Source organism: Mus caroli, unplaced genomic scaffold (genome assembly GCF_978045245.1).
Source record: "Mus caroli unplaced genomic scaffold, Mus_caroli_1 scaffold_2, whole genome shotgun sequence".
NCBI classification, from domain to species: domain Eukaryota; kingdom Metazoa; phylum Chordata; class Mammalia; order Rodentia; family Muridae; genus Mus; species Mus caroli.
In genome coordinates, this window is record NW_028227257.1 from 121,373,807 (window position 1) to 121,396,519 (window position 22,713).

Below are 22,713 nucleotides of genomic sequence, written 5' to 3' on the forward strand. Positions count from 1 at the left end.
TTCTAATCTGGCTGTGGTCTTTACCTGTGCCTAGCTTGTTCTCTCTTCTACCTGTCTCTGTAAAGTTCTCCGAATAAAACTGCCTCCTCTCCTCTTTTTCTCTCTCTGTGTTCTCTTAAATAGCTTCTCTTTCTTCTTCATGTGAGAAGTTGGGCGTATCTTATTCTGTCAAATCTTTCTCTGATTTGTCACTTTGTCTGCCACTCAATTAGACATCACTTTCAATCATGGGTGCTTCCTTCAGCAAACTAACTTTACCTTCATTGTTTGGGTCTAAGGTGTGTGCTAAGGGCTGAGCCATACCCACTGCAACTAGAATTTTTTTTTTTTTCCTCCAGGAGATAATACACACAGTGTGATCAAATATCCTATAACTCTGGTAAGCAAATAAGGAATTGTTCCACAAACGTATAAGGAGAACCACAGATTTTCTATGTTAAAGGCAATGACTAAGGGAGCAGCATTGGGTTGACTTATTTATAGACCTCAAAAGCAACAGCTATTGAAATCACAGGACCCTTCACATCCTGAACTTCAATGACCATAACCAGAGTTGAAACAAAAACAAGGCTACATTAAACCTGCAGTAAGTATGTGATAATCAGAAAAACAAACAAACAAATAAACAAACAAAATACTACTACAGGAGAAACTGTTGGAACTGCCATAGTGCCCTCAGCCAACTGGGCCTTTCTGAATAATTTACAACAGTTACATACAAACATGCAAGACAGTTGCCTTGGGGCCACCAGTCTGTGCTCACAGTGTCTCCTCACACAGTAACAAAGTCTATAACCCTAAGCTATGAAGGAGAGCTTTTGAAGCTATGAAGGAGAGCTAGCATCCCACCTTTGGGGGGATGCTAGCCAGACAGCTCCTTCCACACTCCATTTACTCATGATACACATTCTTTAATCACGTAATTAACTGGGAAGGAAGCACTTACCTCAGGCAACCTGTTGTGTTCCGAAGAACCAGTGAGGTCTGAAATTTAATTTTATGATCATCATCAAAGGAAGAGTTATTCCAACCAGAATGTGGAACTATCACAGTGTTGGTTAAGGTTTGGAGAGCGTCTCGAATGATTGTCATCTTTACAGCATCACATGAAGATAGATTCCAAAGAACCCCTGAAAGAGAAAGTTCAAGCAAGATTTATCAGAGATAAATCTGCATCTAAAGACAGGAACCAACACATGAGCGCTAACTTACAGCAACCCGATCTGCCTTTAGAATGTATGAGTTAGACAAAATTTCCCGAGTGTTGTATAGTGTATTTTCCTATAGTCACCAACAGCATGGGGGGTGCTATATTTGCTAAACTTTCCTTATTTAAAGTTTACACATTTTATCTTTCCTTTGACGAGCTTTATTGCTATGTGTTTGGAGACTGTAAGTAAGTGACTGCTGTTCTCTTTAGATACAGGAGAAAGGGATAAATGACATGTGTTAACTTATTGCCATAACTCTGTGATTTATACAGAAATGGGTTCACGTCCGAGATGCCATCTACTCCAGTGGTGCTTTCACATCAACTCGCTTTTTGAAGCAGGAGGAAGGAGGTGGAGTGGGGGGCATGGCTGCCTTTCTTTGCCTCCCAGTCTCTCGGAGCCCCACACTCCTGTTGTGTTTGTGATAAGGTGCCTCAGCAAGTCATCAGCACTGGACACGTGTGGCCCGTGGAGAGAAGGGGCTGGCAGAGTCTGCCTTTGCCCATGGGAGTGTGGTGGGTCTCTGAATATAAGTGCTGTGACCAAGAAAAGCACTGGGCCAGTCAAGACTGAACACTGCTGCTCCAGATGCTGTGACCCAGGGAGCCAGGCTGGAGCATGAGTGAGTAGCCCTTCTCTGACTGCAAAGCATATGTGGGAAGTAGAGAGCTCTGTGTCTGTGGGAGGAGAGGAGAAAGCAATGGACAGCCAAACTGTTTAAAAAAACAGAAGACCCTGACTCTATGCCCAAGGGCTGCCTTCCCTGGCCATCCTGAGACTAGAAATGTGTTTAGTAATGGAGACTGAGGCTGTGTACTGTCCCCACCCTGTGCTCTGCTAGGTCTTTGCCTGTTCTCCTCTCTCACTTGGCCTTGATTTCTAGACCTCATTAATTTGGTTTCTCAGCCTCCTTCCCCAAGGACTTTCATCTTTGGTCTTTCCCACCCACTACAAGCACAGTCTCTAAGGACTTTATTATTTGTGGTGCCTATCTATTTGGACCTAGGCTAGTTGTCCTTTAAGGAGGGTGGATATGGTATAAAGGGGGGATCTAGATAATTCAGAATCTGGGAGGTAAAGGCTTTGTTTCTGCAAGCTGATTCTTCTCACTATGACCTCTGTTTACATAGACACAAGGTCCCACTGAGAACTTTGCACGTATGTGCACAGGTGCTTAGGAGTAGGACTTAACTCTACCATCAGACTTTCTTGTTTATGGAGTGTTTTCAGGCAATGGTTGGGTACCAGTTTGCTGGTTGGGTTTGGCCAGATTTCCTTAGGGGCAGTTAGGAAAGAACTGAACATGTTATCTTTGCTCCATAATGGCCATCACTGCCTGTTTCTGTTTCCCATGCAAAAGACATTAGCTGAACATTTCTTAGGCAGAAACACTGGAAGACAATGATAGACAAGAAAAGAGAGCTAACTCTTGGTTGGTCTGTCCTGACCAAGGAACAAGAGAAAGGAGGAAGTCAGGGGAGTGGGTTGAGGCATAGCAGGCTTCTGCTAATGAAGTCATCACATGCAGCCTATCGTGTCAGTATGACTACCCAGGAGCAGGAGCCAGCCGGTGGCAGCATATAGCTAGCTCACCGGTCATTGGTGGGGAAAACATTATTACCTGAAAGCACCCCTGCTGACAATTTGGAGGTGTGTGATTCCTAACATGGCTGCTGCAATTCTCTTTCTGCCAAAGCCTTTCATGTTCACTTCACAAAACAGAACTCTTGGGGACAGCTTCATTTTCCAATAAGCTACTTTCTTCATCAAGGAATAAATGCAGTGCAGACAAGTAAAATGCAAGGCAAGGTTTATGCAAAGCAACACCCACCACATCAGAGGCTGTAAGTATAATGAACCAGAAGGACAGTTGCCCTCATTATACATAGGTGGGGTGGGGGATTTGTTCAGGACAGGCAGATAGATGCTCAGGCTCCTTGGGATAAATGGCTTGTGTAGTATCTGCATATAACCTATGCTCACTGTCTACTGTCACCTCTGTATGTATTAGCATACATACCTAATGCAATGTAAATACTATGAGAATATTTGTCATACTGTGATTTGTATTTGAATTTCTCTGCTGAATTGGTGTCCCTTGAAGACGGTTCCTGTTTGCAGGTGACACTGTGGATCCATCTTAAGGACAGGAAGCTAGCTCTTTATCTCCACAAGACACTAAGCAGCCTGCTCCGGAAACTTCCGTAGAAACCACAACCAAAGAAAGAGGGTTCAGGAGGAGAAATTATCTGATCCCAGCTCCCTTGTTTTTGTTGTTTCTGTCTTCATTCCTGGCTACCCCTCAGCTGTACTCCTGGCAACAGCCTATTTTTCATACTTGAAAAGTCTCCTGATTTTTTTTTAAAAATGAACTAGAATTTTCCTTCTTCTCTCTAGGGATTCTGAGTAGCAGGTAGACTGGCATGTCGTTCTACTGTTCATCAGCAATCAGCTTGGGACTGGACACCAGATAAGTGCCCTCAAATCAACACGAGCAAAGACATCATCATCAGCATCTGATTTACGGTGGCTTTGTTCCCCCGGGGCCTAGAGCCAAGATGCCCCAACTCAATTAACTTTCCCACTTGATTACTTTATACGTGCACAGAGATGGATTTCCTTAAAAGCAGATGAACGTTTATACTTCTAAACTGAATTTGAATTTCATTAGGCATGTGTGGGCAGCTATCTAACTATCCGTTCCTTTTCACGTTTTGTTACACATGTGCAGGATTGTCAGTACTGGCATATACTTGCTGATAGATCCATTTTATCTCCCGTGTTTGTTTATAAATCTCCCCTTTGTTTTTTGCCTACCAGCTTAGAGAACAGACTGTGACTTTTCTTGAAGCAACATTCAAGTGCGCCTCTAAGGCCCACAAATGCAGAGAAAGGGCCAAACAGTGCTGCAGAGCTTCGGCAGAATCTGCTGTTGTATATATGCTGGCTGCCCTTCACACTAGTACTGCCATCTGGCTCTAATGCTCAGAATCAGAAGGAAGGGCTCTGCCACGAATGCCCACCCCTCAGACTGCAAGGCCGACAGGATGGGCTGTGGAAATAAGAAACGTCAACTTGTTTCAAGACGTGCAGCCCTCCAGTAGATGAGCTAATTATGCTATCTTTGGATCAAATGGTCAACTGGAGTGACTTATTGGTCATAAAATCAGTCTACCAGTGAGACTGAGTCTTTCATTTCTACAACCAGAGTAGAAGACACAGCAGCTCCCAGATGTATCAAGACTTACCAGAATGCCAAGAGCTGTGAGCCTGGTGTTCTCAGTCAGCAAGGGGAGCCTCCAGCTATAACATCTGGATATAAAATTCCCTTCAAAATTATGAAATGGCATGTTCCATTACACCCTTGTCTCCCCCCTCCCCCACCAAAAATTAAAAGTAAGTTATAATTTAGTTTAGGAGGCTGGAGGTTTTATTTATTTTGAAGCAATTGGCTCTCTGTTTTAAGGCCTGAGATTTTACATATACAAGTGAATTGAGAAGGTATTAGGGATTTCTGTGTGGATTCTAGAAAATGCTGCTGCTTCTCTATCTCAGAAAAAGTACAGATAATCATGAGTAAGCAATAAGCAAAAGGAAATGCCGCCACGGGAGATGAAAGTTTGTTTTCTTCACAAAGAATGAACAAAGTAATTAAAATACCATTCCACATAAATCCTGCACTGCAGACTGCTGAAAGCGCTCGTGTTTAAAGCCCGCTGTATAACTAATCTAATGCCCAATTGATAGTTTTGTATTCACACTGGAAGCTGATTTTGCTGATTAATTAAAGTAATAACAACTACTTGAAAGTACATATTTAAAAGGACATTAAAAACCAAATAACATTTAAAAAGTTCTTTCATTGGCAGTGGGAATACTTAACAGCCGACAAACGTGTTTCTCTCTCAGACAGAAAGGGCCATTTTAAGCCATTTAATGTTTATATTGTATTCAGTTTATGCTCTTTCCAAATTATCAAAAATCAAGCCCGTGCACACACTGCCAGAGGAATACGCCTAAGGAGACCCAGTGGCTGCTATAAACCACCATTCCTTCCCGTGAGCCAGCACCATCCCAGTGTGTCTTGTTCATTTCCGCAGTGCTGGAAACTGAACTGACAGTGTCCAGCTAGGCCAGCGCTCTGGTCTGAGCCATGTTCCCAGCCAGTTCCTTTCTGATGTCCTTGGTCAGCTCCTTTCTCAGGATGCCTACAAGGTAAAGAGAACCACCCCAGCCTCTGGGGTATGAGGAACATCAGAGGAACAGAGGATGACAGGTAACTTATCTTTCTGTCCTGGGGCTGAGAAGATCCTGAGCCAGCGGATGTGCCTTGCTAGTTTTAATAGGACTGATGTCCACAGGTTCAAAGGGAGCGACACTATTAGAAGGTGTGGACTTGTTGGAAGTGTTTCACTGTGGATGACTGCTGAGGTTTCAAATGCTTGAGCCAGGCTCCATGTCTCTCTCTCCTTGCTGCCTGTCAATCTGTCAGCTGCCTGTCCAGCATCTTGTCTGCCTGCTTGCTGCCATGCTTCTCACCACACTGACAATGGATTAAACCTCTGAACTGTAAGCCAGCACCAATTAAATGCTTTCCATTATAAAATTTGCTGTCATGGTGTCTCTTCATAGCAATATGGACCCTAAGATAGTGGCGATGCTTCTGCTGCCTAGCCTAGGCCCTGCTCTCATTCTGACAACACTGTGTCCATGGACTTAGGAGAACATGGCGCTGTCACACACACCCATCCTGAAAGCATTGCTGAAAAACACTGGAAACCATATAGTACAAACACCATGGGGTGTACCGCATTGTGTATACCCACACGGTGCTGATACCTGGCTAGGAAGGTGGGTGGGTGTGTGGTCTCTAATCCAGGACCACAGCCTGCTCTGAGAATGTCCTCACTATTATTCTCCAGCCAGCTTTCAGCTGAGATACTCAGAACCTGCAACAGCCTCGTCTGCCTCTCTTCTGCGGCTGTCCCTGAAGGTCTTCCCTTTGCTCCATGGCTCTGACTTTTGGGAAAACAGTATTAACAAGATGCTATGGGGACTACACTTTGCCACAGTATGGCCACCTGCTACTGCCTGCCAGTCTTAAATCTACATACCATAAAACCTTCGACTTTTTAAACTTATACCATCTCCTCTCAACCACTATATAGGCTGAGTAATATAAAAGCCCCAATTCTGAGATATTTTGGTAAAGTGCAAATATTTTTAAAAATCTAGGAAATTCTTTAATTTGAAACACTCAGGATCTCTAGAATTCCAGGAAAGGGATATTCAACTTATATAGATCTGTGCTGTCTAGTACTATAGCTATCAGCTACACGAGGCTAACTAAGTAAACACTCCAGGTGTTTATACAATTCAGTCCTGACTGAATTGTATAAAACACACAACTAGATTATAAAGACTTGGTATAGCTCATAATTGATTAAAAATGATCATATTCTAACTACTGGATTAAATAAAGTACATTATTAAAGTTAATTCCACTGTCTTTGGTTTTGTCCTTTCTTAAGACGAGCATTGGAAGACTTAGATGTATGCAGTTCCCATGACATTTCTGTGTTGAGTGCTGGTAGGCTCCAGGGTGAGCTGTATGCTCTCAGGAGGCCTTATGACAAACATGAACACAGCTTGAACACGGCATTTGCTGGCACACCACACTCCACCCCCCCACAAATCCACAAAGCACGGTAAGGTACCATTTGTCACCAGGGAAGCAAGTATTCTATAGAGGTGAAATGCCCAGAGCCTTGGGCCTGTAAGGAAGGAAAGCTGTCCGTTTGAGGCCAAATCCCAATATCACATGATACTGCGTTGTCCTTCCTGGACAGTTTTAAATTATGGCCACTTCTGTGTAGTAGGGCTGAAGGCTACTGCACTGAGTTGTAGTATGAAAGGTAGAGGTCAGAAGAAAAGGGGGTGGGGCACCCTTAGGAAGTCTATGAATGGGGAAGAGCAAGAGAGGATGGGTTGAGGCCTGGGCTAGTCTGCAAGGTGGGCAAGCCAGACAAGGTGGGAGGGCTGAAATGCTGACACAGAGCTTCCTTCAGTGATGGTGAGCCGGGTACCACATAGACTGTCAGGGGACAGTGGTTTCAGGGTGCGGTGGGGAGAGAGATAAAGAACCATCTGTGAGAACTTGGGGCTTGAAGCAGCTGCCGGTGGTGTTAAAGATGAGCCAATGGTTCGTGCATGTGTGAAAATAGGGTGCTGTTGACAGAATGAGATAGTTGGAGGGGTAACGAGGAGAGGACACTGCCATCCAAATGCCTGCCATTTGCAGCTTCCTATCAGAGCCATGGTGCCATCAGCAAATTATAAAAATGAAATGGAATTGGAATAATGGGAAGGCAATTATTATGAGTGGGACAAGAGAACTGTCTTCAATTACAGAAAAAAATGCCTTTCTGTGGATAAATTCTGAGGAAAAAAATATGGTGGCATACAATAATTCTCAGGGTTCTGAGGGGTTAACATCCATGGGGAGGGCCCAGTGGCCTCTAGAGCAGGACACATAGAGCTGCTCTTGGCCTGAAGGCATGGGTCATGGCGTCTTCCTGACAGGCCTCCTGAGTGGGAGTCCTTCTCTTGGCTCAGCTGGCTTTGCCTAGCTCTGCCTGGCTCACCTCAGAGCTCCCTGGAATTCCCTGTACATTTAGATGCAGAGTTGGTCAGGTGTGGGAGAGCTCCCTCAGGTGTGGAGCAAGGGTGCTGGGTGTGAGGGAACAAAGGTTCCTAGAGGGAGCTGTGGAGAATGGAGGTGAGCAGCAGCAGCTGCCCTGGGAGGGCCAGGCACAAACACTCAATCTAAAGGGGCTTGCTTCTGCTACTCAGAGTTCCTCCCACATGAAGGTCATGAGAGGGCTAGGACTTTAGTGTCAGGTAAACATGAGCACTGACCTGTGTTTCTGAGATTTTCTAATCACAAAGGTCAGTCATACACCCTGATCTAACTACACCTAGGGGTCTCTTTGTAGGATCGCATTTGTACCTCAGTGTCTTCTCTACTGAGGTAATTTTGCCACTTGGTGGGTGCTGTGAGGTGATTAACGACACCACATGGTTGTGTAGTTCAGTGTTCCCTGTAATGGTATTTCTTCAGGAAATAAGCTTACAATTTGGGGATGCTGACAGCTGCCCACGAGGGACATAAAGCCGGCTCCTTCTGTCGGAAGCAGGTACAATGGAACAGGTGAGGTACATGAGGGAAATGGGGGGAGTTAGCAGAAGAGTGCAGTGGCTCACACCTCCAACCCTTATTTTGCTGGTGACACAGATTCTGACAAAGAGTATCATAAGAGCAAAGAGAGTTAGTTATCCAAAGAGCCACTTAAGGAAGTGGTCCTCAACTTTCCTAATGCGGTGACCCTTTAATACAGTTCCTTATGTTGTGGTGACACTCAACTACAATCTATTTACATTGGTACTTCATAACTGTAATTTTGCTACTGTTATAAATGGTAATATAAATATCTGGTTTGTAGCATATCTGGTATGTGACCCCTGTGAAAGGGTCATTTGACCTCCAAAGGGGTCGTGGCCTGCAGGCTGAAAACCACTGCCTTAAGATGTCTACTCTCCCCTGACTTGTGTGTCCAAGGACACTTTCTCATCGGTACCTTCACTAGATCATCAGCAGAAGCTTCGAGACAAGTGAGCAACGCTGTAAGCAGGGGCTGAGACGGGAACACGGTGGATTTGGGGTCTCCCCGTGTGTGACCACCTTCCTCATATATGTAGGCTGTCAAGGCTACTGAGGGAGTGCAAATTCTCCTCTGAGCAATGCTAGCTGACCATGTTTTCTAAGTTGACTTTAGTTTCCCCCTTGGCTGCCTCGTTCAGGCATAAGAGCCTATTATTCCATGCACAAGGGTGCATTAGACTTAGACTGTGACTCCTGACAGACTCAGAAGACTAAAGTCACACTGCAGTGAGCTGAACCTTTAGGATTATGCCAGGTCACTAGCTTGACATGCGTGTACTGGAGTTCTGGAGAGCTCCTTATAATACGGGGTAAAATTCAAGTAATTAGGATCCTGAGATTTCCTTCTGTTGCTGCCTCCATAGAGGGGAAGTATCTGAAAACAGGCATTCATTCGCATGCCTGAGTTGCTTCTGTTTAGCATCTCAGTAGCTTGTGCTGGGGGGAGGGGAGACTTCAGCCTGTGTCAGGACTTCCCTGCGCCTGAGTTTCTCACCTGTGATGCAGGGTGCTCAGGCAGGTGTGTTGCTGGAGAACAGCTATTTCTTCAGGGAGTTTTCAAGTTCTAAGTTCTTTATGCACCAAGAGCTGCCCATCTATAATGAACTATTTTGGGATAGTACCAATTATACTTATTATTATTTTTTTGTCATTTTCTCATTACAAATTTTTATGGCTTGAAATGAGACAGAGAAAGAGGGAGGGTGGCTGGAGACTGGTGATGAATGATTTTATTATTATTGCTATAAGTAGAGCAGGTGGTAAGGATTCTCACTAATTATGGCTGGGAGGTGGGAAGGGCTGTTGCTGAATTTCTGAAAATAACATGCACAGCTTCTAATAGCTCAAGTGGTCCAGAAAAGCAGGAAGTAACGGATGCCTCCTGTCTAGATCAGGTAACAAATGGCTGTATAGAAGGCATATTATTGAGGTCAAAGAAACAAGAACAGAAGTTTTCATCCTGCAATCATATGGCTCTTTATATATGAATGACCAACTCTTGTGCGGACTTACTGTTTGCTAAACCTTTGCGTGGGTCACCTGGTTTTCCTTAGTTGGTATCTTTTAAAAAAAATTAACCATAACCTAATAAGAAATATGGAGCTGGCGACAATGGAGGGACGATGTGGCTCATGTTCTGCATGGAGCCTGCAATGGATGATTTGAATGTCAAATTTCAGAACCGTCAGTGTGGAAATGCTCTATTAGCTATTTGGATGAATAATCACGTGCTAACTTGCAAAGAGTGCATACAGGAGCGAGATGAACTCAGCCTATTAGTACTGAAGAACAAAAGCTATCCTCTGGTATTTAACACTTGTGTCCTGGGGAGAGATAACAGTGGGAGAGCTTTGGGATACCTAGTTCATTACAAGGTAGGTCTCCAGTTCCTACAGTTTAATATAGGGTGTTCTCAGAATGTCCAGTAAGTTTAAATTCATATTTCCTAGCTCAGAAATACAATTTAATAATCTCGAACAAATGATTTGATCCTAGTATTTTTAGTGACAAGATGCTTCCTTGGGATCACAGCTGTGGCCCAGAAGACACCAAATGCACAGACCACCAGAGGGACGAGGGACTCTGTGCTGTTTTGTGTTTAAGCACAGGAACAGCAAACTGCCCGTTGGGGACTGGAGATTAACTAAAGCACCCATGCACACAGCAGTAGGTACATGAAAAGCACAGAATATTTCACTGTGGAAAAATGTTCAACACAACGAAAGAAACACAAGAATCATGCTATGTGTCAGAGAACTCTTTTAATTAGCAAAGACAACCGTACTGTCTTGGGGGAATAATCTTGGCAAAAAGTTTTCCTTTTTTTCCTTGAAAGTGCAAATGTGGCCAAAAAATACAAGGCCCCGGGCAGTTATTACATTTAAAGCAAATGCAAAACATCTTTTTCAGAATAGTTAGAATCTCTTCACTTGTACAGTAAAAACTGCCAAATGGAAACAAAGAGGACAAAGGGGAAAGAAAGACTTTGTATTTAATAACTAGGTTGAATTACTTAATATTATGAACAGAAGACCTACTTTCTAGTGAATAGTAATTTCTTCAACACTAGCAGTTTGAATTCAAGTTTGTTGGCCTTAAACATTTTGACTCTACATTGATTTTATTATCACCAACAAACTCCTAGTCCACACCTACAAAGGCCAAATATCAAGCCCAGAGTCATTGTCTCTGTGGATGGCACTGGTTCAGAACGGAAAGTCAGACAGATAAGGCTCTATTTCAGTGAGGGTTTCTCTGAGGGAGGGAGGGGAGTTCAGAGTAAAGGTTTCTGGTAAGAGGGGTCCTGGAGGTTGGTCGTAGGGCAGAATTGGTTGTTAGGGTTGTTCTTAGGCAAAGCAAGCTCCCCAATGTTTGTGTTCCTTGCTTCCTCACTCACAACAAATGCATTAACTTTAACACTCAAGCTTGTGCTAAGAAGTTACACACGTCTGCTGTTCTGACCAATGCAGATACACAGTTGTCAGTACAAAGACTCATGGCTGATCAGACAAGATGAAGTTTGAGACCCATTTCAGACCCTTTGTGAGCGTACAGTTCAAACGACTTGTAAGTGTCTGCTCTGGAGGAGGGCTAATGGAAGGACTTAAGTATCTCCTGATGCTCTCTGGCTCAAAGACAGCAGGGCTCTCTTTTGCTTACATGTTTCTTCTAAATGACCATCAGGTAAGTCCGATTCAACTGAATGTTGCAACTGAGAAATGGAAACAACTAACTTTATTTTCTCCCTAGGTCATGGGCTTTATCATATGTGTATACGTATGATACCCATATACAAACACAAGCAAGCAATTTTTCTAGATGCACAGTGTGACTTGGTAGTTTCATATTAACCAATGTTTACACAGCAATCAAGCTGAAAGCAATACCCTTTGGGAACTGGAACTGTTTCTTACATCCTCTGCATGTGAGATCTGAGGAATACATTTTCATATCGATCATTCATCATTTCCTTTGATCATTTAGATTGATCATCCCCTTTCCAAAATTTTGAAAGGAACCATTCCGTTTCAAATGACTCCTGCCAACAATACGTGGTTGTAAGATGATTCTAGATTTTCTCTACCATATACATATGTTTGAAAAAAAAAGTTTCTTAAAAGTCAAAAAAGCTTTAGGCAGAAAGCTTTGGAAGAAATACCAGAAGGTGTTTATAGTTTTGTATTGGAAGACTGTTTCTGAACTACATTACCTGTGGCCTCCCTTCCCCCAGCCTGGAACCTGCTTGCTCAAGGGTGGAGCTACCGGCTCATTTGTCCTGCCACGCCTACTGCTGGAACCTGCCTTTGCTGCCTGGGGGCACACACGTGTTCGTCCTGCTACTGGACCCTGAGTTACTTGGCGGGATATTGGGTTCCCTCCCCCTTCCTTTATAACTGAGTGTCTGGAATTAGTAAAATTGAGCTTTGATCAGGATTTGTCTTAGCTCCATTCTTTCTTCCGCCCCGTCTAGATTCCTCTCTTTTCAGCGAACTGCCATTCTCAGTTGAACCGTTAGTGTTGTGGACTGCGGGCAGGCCGCAACAATTACCCATGTCCCTCTTCAAGGCCAGGGTCCACATCTTAGGAAACCCTTCCCTACACAAAAGGAAGTGTGCGGCACATAGGGGTGATGATCCAGGTGAGCATTGGGCCAACATGCTCCCCAAGCACAAGGACATGAGCCCTTCTCACGTGCAGACTTGTCTACTTCAAACTAACCTGACCTACCTTTAAAAAAATCAGGGAAAGGAAATCATGGGACTCTGTGTACTTTCCTTCCTGTTTAATATTAGATTTTATAAATTCTTTGAGGTCTACTCAGGAAAGACAATATAAGAATTTCACGTATAGATTTTGAAATGTAAATAAAGAAAATATCTAATAAAAAAATTAAAAAAAAAAAAGAATTTCATGCAAGAAAAAACTTAGCATTAAAAGTCCACAAAGGCCTTATTTCTTCTGTGAGAACTTAATGAGGAAAAAAGAGAAAAGAAAACACACATGAGGGATGTCAGGACCACCGTGAAACATGGGCCAGTTAAGCAAGGGAACCGAGTGTGAGTGCCTAAGTCCAGATCCGCACATCAGCTGACATGTTAGACACTGCAAATGCCTTCTGGGAGCATGGCCTCCCCAGCTGTGAGCAACAGCTGGCCCAACCCACCTGCCCAGTGCTTCATCTATCACTTACAGCTCTGCTTCCAAGGCCTTCTCAATGCCACCCTGCAAGGGCACAGTTTAGACTGTTCTGGCCTTGCCTTAGACAGGATCATGCTCTCTACCCACCTGTAACAAGCTCCCTTACTTCTGCATCAATGGATTTTCTTAACAGTCGCAGCAAGGCAGGGATTCCACCAACGTTCTTCATTGCTATTTTATTTTCATCTGTCGACTTGCCAAACACAAGGTTTCGAAGGGCGCCACAAGCATTCTTCTGAACTTCCAACACCCTGTGGTCCAACAGGTCGACCAGATGCTTGATTCCCCCTAGCCTGTACACCTGGAATGAAAGTTAGGTACCAGGCCTGAGTGATATGTGACAGACTGACGGCTGCACGGTGTGCTACGGTGAGATCGTGGGATACACCCGCTGGAAATTCTAAGGATAGTCTCTAAGAGAGCAGAGCGCTCCTTTCCTGTGCACAGGGCTGAAAAGGAATAGGGAGATCTGGGGGACTGGTACCTGCACACATTCCAGGCACTGGCATGTACATGGGGCCTGACACTTTTCCTGTAGGAAGGTGTGTAGTGAATTCATGCGGCCCACAGACGCTCAGAGGCCACACAGCAAGGATCTCTAGACCCAGTTCTCCAGGCTACCCGCGTCACAGCCTCTCTTCCATCTGTGACTTCTTCAGTATTTACTTGCGGGCTGCTAGGCTTTCTTTACACCCACCTTCAGGTCTGTAGCTGTTACGTTGTTTTACATGTTGAGCAGATAATAAATGTTACTGTGGGAGGATAAGGCCTGAAATATTAAAAGAATCTGCATGCTACTGAACACTGGCCAGTAACTAGTAACCCACCATTCCCATAAACACTTGTCTTGACCAGAACCTTGTAAGATACACGAACTCCCTAGTACGGTAAATGCAGTAATCTTTTATCTAATAGAGTCTTTGAAAATATTTCTAAAGCTCAGATTAAATTGAGTTTTGCTTCATGGTTTATAAATATGCTAACTAAGTGGATGAGCTTTGACAAGGCTGAAAGCACTCCAGACAGTACGTTCTGCTAGGTTTTCCTGTGAGGCAATAAAATGTAGTAATGAAGTAAAAGAGAATCTGAAATTAATACCACTTCAAAAGGAAATGTTATTTTTTAGATATTTTTCATTGTGCTAAGGATTGAACCTAGGGCCTTGCAAGCGCTTACTGTACCACTGACAATATCCTCAACTCCTAGTCATTTAGTAATTATTTTTATTTTTTTTCTTTGATTTTTTTTTAACAAAATAAAGAACTTTATGAATATCACAAATAATACTGAAAGAGCAAACACATTGGAATAAATGCATGCTTGTAATCAAGTAATTATTATGACATCACAAACAAGTACTGTCTTATATGGAGCAAGGTTCTCTCTTCAGTTTCTTTTTGGAGGCACTTAAGAGTTTTCCTCTTACCACTTCTTTCATTGTGTCCCATAAGTTTTGGTATGATGTGTTTTCATTTTCATTAAATTCTAAAAAGCCTTTAATTTCTTTATTTCTTCCTTGACCAAGTTATCATGAAATAGAGTGTTCAGTTTCCATGTATATGTGTGTTTTCCATTGTTTCTGTTGGTATTTAAGAGCAGCCTTAGTCCGTGGTAATCTGATAGGATACGTGGGATTATTTCAATATTCTTGTATCTGTTGAGGCCTGTTTTGTGATCAATTATATGGCAAATTTTGGAGAAGGTACCGTGAGGTGCTGAGAAGAAGGTATATTCTGTTGCTTTAGGATGCAATGTTCTACAAACATCTGTTAGATCCATTTGGTTTATAACTTCTGTTAGTTTCACTGTGACTCTTAAGTTTCTGTTTCCATGATCTGTCCATTGCTGAGAGTAGGGTGTTGAACTCTCCCACTATTATTCTATGGAGTATGATGTGTGCTTTGAGCTTTAGTAAAGTTTCTTTTATGAATGTGGGTGCCCTTGCATTTGGAGCATAGGTGATCAGAACTGAGTGTTCATCTTGATAGATTTTTCCTTTGACCAGTATGATGTATCCTTTCTTATCTTTTTTGATAACTTCTGGTTGAAAGGTGATTTTATTCGATATTAGTATGGTTACTACAGCTTGTTTCTTGGGACCATTTGCTTGGAAAATTGTTTTCCAACATTTTACTCTGAGGTAGCATCTGTCTTTGTCACTGAGGTTTGTTTCCTGTATGCAGCAAAATGCTGGGTCCTGCTTACGTATCCAGTCTGTTAGTCTATGTATTTTACTGGAGAATTGAATCCATTGACGTTAAGAGATATAAAGGGAAAGTGATTGTTACTTCCTGTTACTTTTGTTGTTAGAGGTGGAATTATGTTTGTGTGGCTATCTTCTTTTGGGTTTGTTGAACGATTACTTTCTTGCTTTCTCTAGGGTGTAGTTTCCTTCCTTGTGTTGGTGTTTTCCATCTATTATCCTTTGTAGGGTTGGATTTTTGGAAAGATATTGTGTAAATTTGGTTTTTTCATGAAATATCTTGGTTTCTCCGTCTATGGTAATTGAGAGTTTTGCTGGGTATAGTAGCCTAGGCTGGCATTTATTTCTTTTAGGGTCAGTATGAGATCTGGCCAGGATCTTCTTTCTATTCTAGCTTCTATAGTCTTTGGTGAGAAGTCTGGTGTGATTCTGAAAGGTCTCCCTTTATATGTTACTTGACCTTTTTCCCTTATTGCTTTTAATATTCTTTCTTTGCTTTATGCATTTGGTGTTTTGATTATTATGTAACAGGCAGAATTTCTTTCTGGTCCAGTCTATTTGGAGTTCTGTAGGCTTCTTGTGTGTTCAGGGGCATTTTTCTTTAGGTTAGGGAAGTTTTCTTCTATAATTTTGTTGAAGGTATTTACTGGCCCTTTAAGTTGGGAATCGTCACTCTCTTCTATACCTATTATCCTTAGATTTCGTTTTCTCATTGTGTTCTGGATTTCCTGGATGTTTTGGGTTAGAAGCTTTTTGTTTTTTTTAGTTTTCTTTGACTGTTGTGTCAATGCTTTCTATGATATCTTTTGCACCCGAGATTCTCTCTTCTATCTCTTGTATTCTGTTGGTGATGTTTACATCTATGACTCCTAATCTCTTTCCTAGGTTTTCTAATTCCAGGGTTGTCTCCCTTTGTGATTTCTTTATTGTTTCTATTTCCATTTTCAGATCCTGGATGGTTTTGTTTCTTTCTTTCTCCTGTTTGATTGTGTTTTCCTGTAATTCTTTAAGGGATTTTTGTGTATCCTCTTTAAGGGCTTCTAGCTGTTTACCTGTGTCCTCCTGTATTTCTTTAAGGGAGTTATTTATGTCCTTCTTAAAGTTCTCTATCGCCATCTTGAGAATTGGGAGAACCCAATTCTCCCATCTCTATGGTGGGAGAATTGGGCTTTGATGGTGCAAAGTAACCTTGGTTTCTGTTGCTTATGTTCTTATGCTTGCCTCCGGCCATTTGATTATCTCTAGTGCTACCTGCCCTTGTTATATATGACTGTCCTTCCTGTGACCTTGGTTGTGTCAGAACTCCTCAGAGTTCAGCTGTCTCTGTGATCCTGTGATTCTGCGATCCTGAGATCCTGAGTGTGTCAGAGCTTCTGAGAGTCAAGCTGCCTCTGGGACCCTGAGATCCTGGTGTGACCAAGTTCCTGGGCTCCTGTGATCCTGTGGTCCTAGGCGTGTTAGAGAGTCTGGAAGTGGAGCTTCTTCTTGGTGTTGTGGGACTGGCTGCAGAGTTAGTGCCCAATGTCTGCTCAGGGCACCTCTGATCCTATGATCTTGGGTGTGTTAGAGCGCTAGGGAGTGGAGCTTTCTCTAGGTGTTATGAGACTGGCTGCAGAGTTCACACCCAAGGTCTGCTCAGGGCTCTGGCCCAGACAGGAACCATGCCACTGGTTGGGTGGAGTTCCTGGGTTCCACTGGTCCCAGTTACTTCCAGTGTTGGGGCAGATGTTATGTCCTCCTGACCTCTGGTCCTATGATCCTGGGCGTGTTAGAGTGCTTGGGAGTGGAGCTTTCTCTGGGTGATGTGAGATTGGCTACTGAGTTCGCAGCCCAATTATTTTTATTTGTACATTTTACATGTATGGATGTTTTGCCTGTGTGTGTGTGTGTGTGTATGTGCAACATGTGTGTGCAGTTCCCACAAAGGCCAGAAGAGGGCACTGAATCCTTGCTAACTGGTATAACAGATGCCTGTGAGCTGCCAAATCAAATCTGGGTCCTCTGGATAAGCAGCCAATGCTCTTACCTGCAGAGCCATCTTTCCAGCCTCCACTCCCTCCCCAGGCATTTTAAAATAGAAAGCAAGCCAGCTGCTAAGTGGAAGGCACAGTGTGCCCAGGTCATGAGGGCTTTGGGGAGCATACCTCCATCTTTACTTTGTTGTCGCCAAAGCACAGATGCTGCAGGTAGGCTGCGGCATTTGCCTGGACAGATGGGAACTGGTGCTGCAGCATGTGAATGACTTCTGGCAGCTCAGGGTCGCGCCAGGCAAACTCCCTATGTGGAAGAGACACAGCATCAGAAAGGAAGCTGGGAGGAAGGCCATATTTCTGATAGGAGGAAAAGTTCAGCAAAGGCAGGCATGAGAAGTTACAAAAATCTTAATGTTATCTATTTGAAAGTAATTTTTCCAATCAATGTTTGCAGAGGCTGAAATGCTTGTGATCTTAAGGAAATCATGGTACACAGACACAGAGAAAGGGTCAGGGGAACAAAAGGAATTCTCAATATGGGTGGTTTCCCACTTCAGTGTTCCTCCTCCAGACTTTAATTTTCTGCCTTTCTACCTATCTAAGAATGCAGTAGATGCAATGTACAGGTACACAAGTGTGATTTAGCTGAGTGAGATATCACTCCTGAGGACAGGAAAGCCTGATGGGAAAGGACAAAGCTGTTAGCACAGATATGGTGGGAAATCATGGTTGATTGTTCGGAAACCTTAATAATCATAATTGCTGTGATCATGAGACAGAAACTCAGAGGAGTGTGAAAAAGAAAAAAGGAAATTGCCAGAAATGCTATGTCCAGGGAACACCACCTCTGAACCTTCCTGACCTTTATATTTTCTAGAATGTGTAGAGACAGGAACACCGTTTCTGTGTCAGACTCTCTCCCAGCTGTGATATCTTTCTTCCTCCCTGACTCCATATGACATGTGCATAGGAGAGACCAGGGAGCTGTCATAGCTAGTGAACGGCTGGGTAGCATCTGTGCGTCTCTACCATGTTGTTGTAGAATGATACGAGCATACATTTACCCTTAATATAAATTCTTTTATACTTCCTTTTCTGGTAGCATCACACTGTCACAATTTTATGATGTCATCTGACCAGCCTACTGTTGAGGATTTTTGCCAACATGCCTATTTTACGTGAAGGAAATGGTTCACATAATAACAAATATGTAGAGTCCCACTAAGGGCTGCCATTAAACTTTAATGAAAATAATGAATTCACACTGAGTAAAGTGATAAAAACTACTTTTCATATTAATAACCAATTGACTATTGGTGAGTTGTGCTTCTGTACATGGACACTAACTAATAAATGCCATTTATAGTAGGCCATTTGGATGTCTCCCAGTTCTCCACCAACGGTCAACTGTGATGTAGTTATATATATCACAGATGGAATGAGACCTGTCAACAGAAATGAATTTACTGGTATACTCAGTAGTGTGCACTGACTTTTTGTTTTAAGCAAAAGAAGCCAGATACCATAGTACACGATACAAGATACCACTGAAATGAGCAAGCAAAGGGAACAGTGCTAACAGGGATCTGAGCAGTAATGGCCTACAGAGCAATGGGTGCACTGAGGATTACTTGAAAATTATAAGAAAAAATTTTCAAGAACATGGAAATATTTTAAATCTTTTTTCCTTCATTGTTCTTTCGACTCAGGGTCTTATTCTCTAGCTCAGGCAGGCTTTAACTCCAGACAAGCCTCCCCAACACCCACCCCTGGCTCCCCCGAGTTTATAGAGCCCAGAGTCACATGGATTGGGAAGGCTCCAGACATTGACTTTCCAGTCTACTTCAAAGGGCCATTTCATTTTCATATCTCTACATATTCACAAATGACACCCATCAAGCATCTGGTGTATCCCTTGTAAGCTATACTAGGGCCCCATGTGCCCTTCCTGGCAATGGCACAAGTTAGCATTTATTTATCCCCATCATTTACCAACACTGCTCCCGCTGAGGCTAGCACTACTGAGTACCACTGGATACAGACAAGGAACTGGGTTTAGTATGGAAGTGAAAGTTAGAAAAACACGTAGTCTATGTGTTCCTCACTAACGAAACTAGAAAGTAGACACAAGTCTGAAGTGGGGAAATAGTCTCTGCTGGGCAGACAGATGATCTAAGAATTCTCCAGAAACCTCACAGTGCTCATAGCTACGCCAGTCTGCCTGGATCCTAGCCTCAGAAGGGGGGAGATGGGATCCCCACAAAGAGCCGGCTAGCAGCTCACTACTTCAGTGAGAGCTTGAACAAGGCCAATGGGCCACTGAATAAGGTTCCAAGCGTGAGCCCTCAGCCCCTGCCTGCATGCACTCACATCTATGTACACCCCCACACATGTAGGCACGCATACACATGGTATGCATGCCACACATACAGATAAAAAGTAGAAAACGCCGGGCGTGGTGGCGCATGCCTTTAATCCCAGCACTCGGGAGGCAGAGGCAGGTGGATTTCTGAGTTCGAGGCCAGCCTGGTCTACAAAGGGAGTTCCAGGACAGCCAGGGCTATACAGAAAAACCCTGTCTCGAAAAACCAAAAAAAAAAAAAAAAAAAAAAAAAGTAGAAAACATCATAAGAACTGGAGTTCTACTATTTGGGCTGAAACTCTAGGCAGGTCTTCAGTCACTGATATTTTGGAAGTCAGCTGAGTATTCAGGGCACAGTTCCCTCATCTGTAAAGTAAGAGAGGTCAAACTGTTATCTCTGTCTGCCTTAGCGAAGGCTCTAGAAGTTAATTTGTGATGGTGTATAGTTAGTAACAATCACCTCTAAAAAATGAGGCTTTCCAAGGAGGAACATTTTCTGTAATAGCCTCCCTTTTCTACACTCAACTGTGTTAAACATTTATGATTTAAAAAAACAAAAACAAAAACAAACAAACTCTGTAAAGTCTATTGAGTGAGGCTGAGCTGTAACTGACAGAGTGCCGGAAGTGTGGCCTAATCCTTTCTCATGGCTCACATTTATTGCAAACATTTTTTTTTCTCTAAGCGGAACAGTGATGGTTAGGATTTTCTGACATTTCTGAGAGCCAGGAGGACCAGAGAGCAGAAGAGTAGCTTCCAGCAGGAGCAGGGCAATGGTGGGCATCAGCATCTCTGACTTAAGTTCAGCAGAAATTTACCGTGGGAAGAGTGCTTTCAGCTCCCGTGCTAACTGGGCAACATCCATGCAAGGGTTTGCTTACTCACAACCTGAGCCTTGACTTTGGTTTTTAGCTCTGGCTCTGTATTCGATGTTTTATAAACTACTACCAAACTGAGGATAGTAACACAAAAATGAAATCCTTGAGATGAGATAGTACTCAAGAAAGCCCACAGCTATTTGGTTTTTTGCTTAGAAATGGTACAACACTGGGTTAGGTCAGGATAGACTGGAATTTGTTGGTGCTAAGAAAGTCAGAAGGTATAGACAGGGCATTCAAAAAGGACTGGTAGGTGCAGGTCAACTACTGTATGGCAGAGTTGAACACACAGTAGGTAATGTTTACTCAGACTTGTTGGAGTATAGATGTGAGTATCTCAGAATTTAAGTCACAAGCCCATGAAGGCTTATGAGCAGCCAGGGCTAAGCCACAGAATTAGGTCAATTGATATTCTAGGCTAGAACACATCTGAAATAGAATTCTTAAAGAGCAAGATCAGCACTGGCTGTATCAACACGATCTGCTCGTAACTTAGTTATCTGCCACAGGAAACTTAGTACTGTAGCAAGAAATCATCTAATCCAGGTTTCCTTGTTCACAACAGCCAGCAGATAATCAAAAATCACTGGAGATGTTGTGACAAAAAGCAACACTACAAACAAAACCAGAGGTGTTCCTGATCCCAGATGTTTCAGAGGAAGAATGTGAAATTGCTCCATTTGTGTTCAAAGACTTAAAAAAGAAAAGAAGAGGAAAGAAAGGAAAAAAGAAGCTGGGTGTGGTGGTGGTGGAGCCCCAAGATAACAGCATATGCAGGACTCTTTTAGGGCAGTCTTTGAGTTTCAGTGAGACCCTGTCACAAAAGCCAACCACACCAAAAAGAAGACCATGATGTGGTGAGTGAGTAGTCAGGGACATGAAAACTACAGAAAAAGAACCAGAATGATGTTTAAAAAAAGAAACAAAAGAAGAGAAAAAGAAAAAAGAGGCATAAGGCAAACACACTGAGGTTATAGTAAAAGGCACATGTGTGTGAAGACAGTATGGGAAGCTCTCTGTCCAGCCAGAGGGAGCTCGCTCTCGCTCTCGCTCACGCCCACAGGGCGACTTTAATACACAGGACTAGACTCTCAGAAGGAGAAGAGGGGGTGTAGGACAGCAAAGAATTTAAAGAAATAAAAGCTGATTTTTATTTTCTAATTTTGGCAAATCCATCAATGTACATTCAAAGAGTCTCAGATTCCCGATCCGGTCAGATGCAGAGCCCCACACTTAAGCTCCTCGTAGCAGAACTGCTGAAAGCGGAGGGGAACAAAGGCAGCCGAGAGAGAGCGCGGATGACAGAATGAGAAGAGTACAATAATGTCTTATTTCTCACCAAAAAACAACAGATGTCTGAAGACAATGAATAACACCTTTTAAAGTACTGAAAGAAAAAAAAATTCACACTTGTAAATCCTGAATTTTATATGTAGCAAAAAATATCCTGAAAATCAAGACAAAACCATTTAAGATAAACTGAGGCTAAAAGAACTCAAAGCAAATTCTTCAGGCTGCTGGAGGTGAGACAAGATGGAGGCCTGGGTTTGTGGGAAGGGTGAATATTTTAAAATATCTGCTTTTATTTCTTCCATAGTGACCATTTTTCAGTCATAACACTAGATTCTGGGTGTTCAAGGGCCAGCTGGAGAAGGCCAGCGCGAAGGGGCACCACCTTCCACACGGGATGCTCTCTCCTGAGTCTGTGCAGAGAAACTATTCATATATAACTGATAACCTTAATTTCCAAGCTGAGACCCTTTGGTTTTTTGCTTTTAAGTCACAGCTGGGCCTGGTGGCATGTATGTGCAATTCTAGCATGAAGATGTGAGAGAGACCCCAGCCAGCCCGAGCTACACAGCAACAGCCTGTCTGTCTCTAAAAGACTAAAAACCACCACAGCAATGAAAAACAAACAACACTCACCAGACTTAAAAACAAAATCCGTAAAGACTCTCTTTACATAGTAAACATCAACAACTCCCAGTCACAGAGAACGTGTCAGGCTAATTATGTAGAAAGACAGTAACGTTTGAGGCTAATGAAAACGCTACCATTGTTATTTTCACAGCTGAGGAATAGCAGTTGTCATGAGCCTCTCTGATGCTGATTTGAATACTCAGTCTTCATTCATTGGGATTCCAGGGTCAGCTACAGTAAACATAC

The 22,713-nt window shown here is 43.0% G+C and overlaps 1 protein-coding gene across 15 annotated transcripts in view; it reads right to left on the reverse strand.

Annotated features, from left to right (window-relative positions):
* Positions 1-22,713, reverse strand: part of Pkp4 (plakophilin 4) — a 207,345-nt gene that overhangs the window by 19,692 nt on the left and 164,940 nt on the right. For 7 of the 15 annotated variants that reach the window (XM_029474653.2, XM_029474652.2, XM_029474655.2 and 4 more), the window contains 4 exons: positions 21,887-21,934; positions 17,479-17,611; positions 13,219-13,432; positions 947-1,130 (listed from right to left, as the gene is read on the reverse strand). In XM_029474653.2, the coding sequence (XP_029330513.1) occupies positions 947-1,130; positions 13,219-13,432; positions 17,479-17,611; positions 21,887-21,934 (579 nt within the window). The remainder of the gene's footprint in view (positions 1-946; positions 1,131-13,218; positions 13,433-17,478; positions 17,612-21,886; positions 21,935-22,713) is intronic. The other 8 variants (XM_085834896.1, XM_085834893.1, XM_085834892.1 and 5 more) reach the window with 2 other exon arrangements.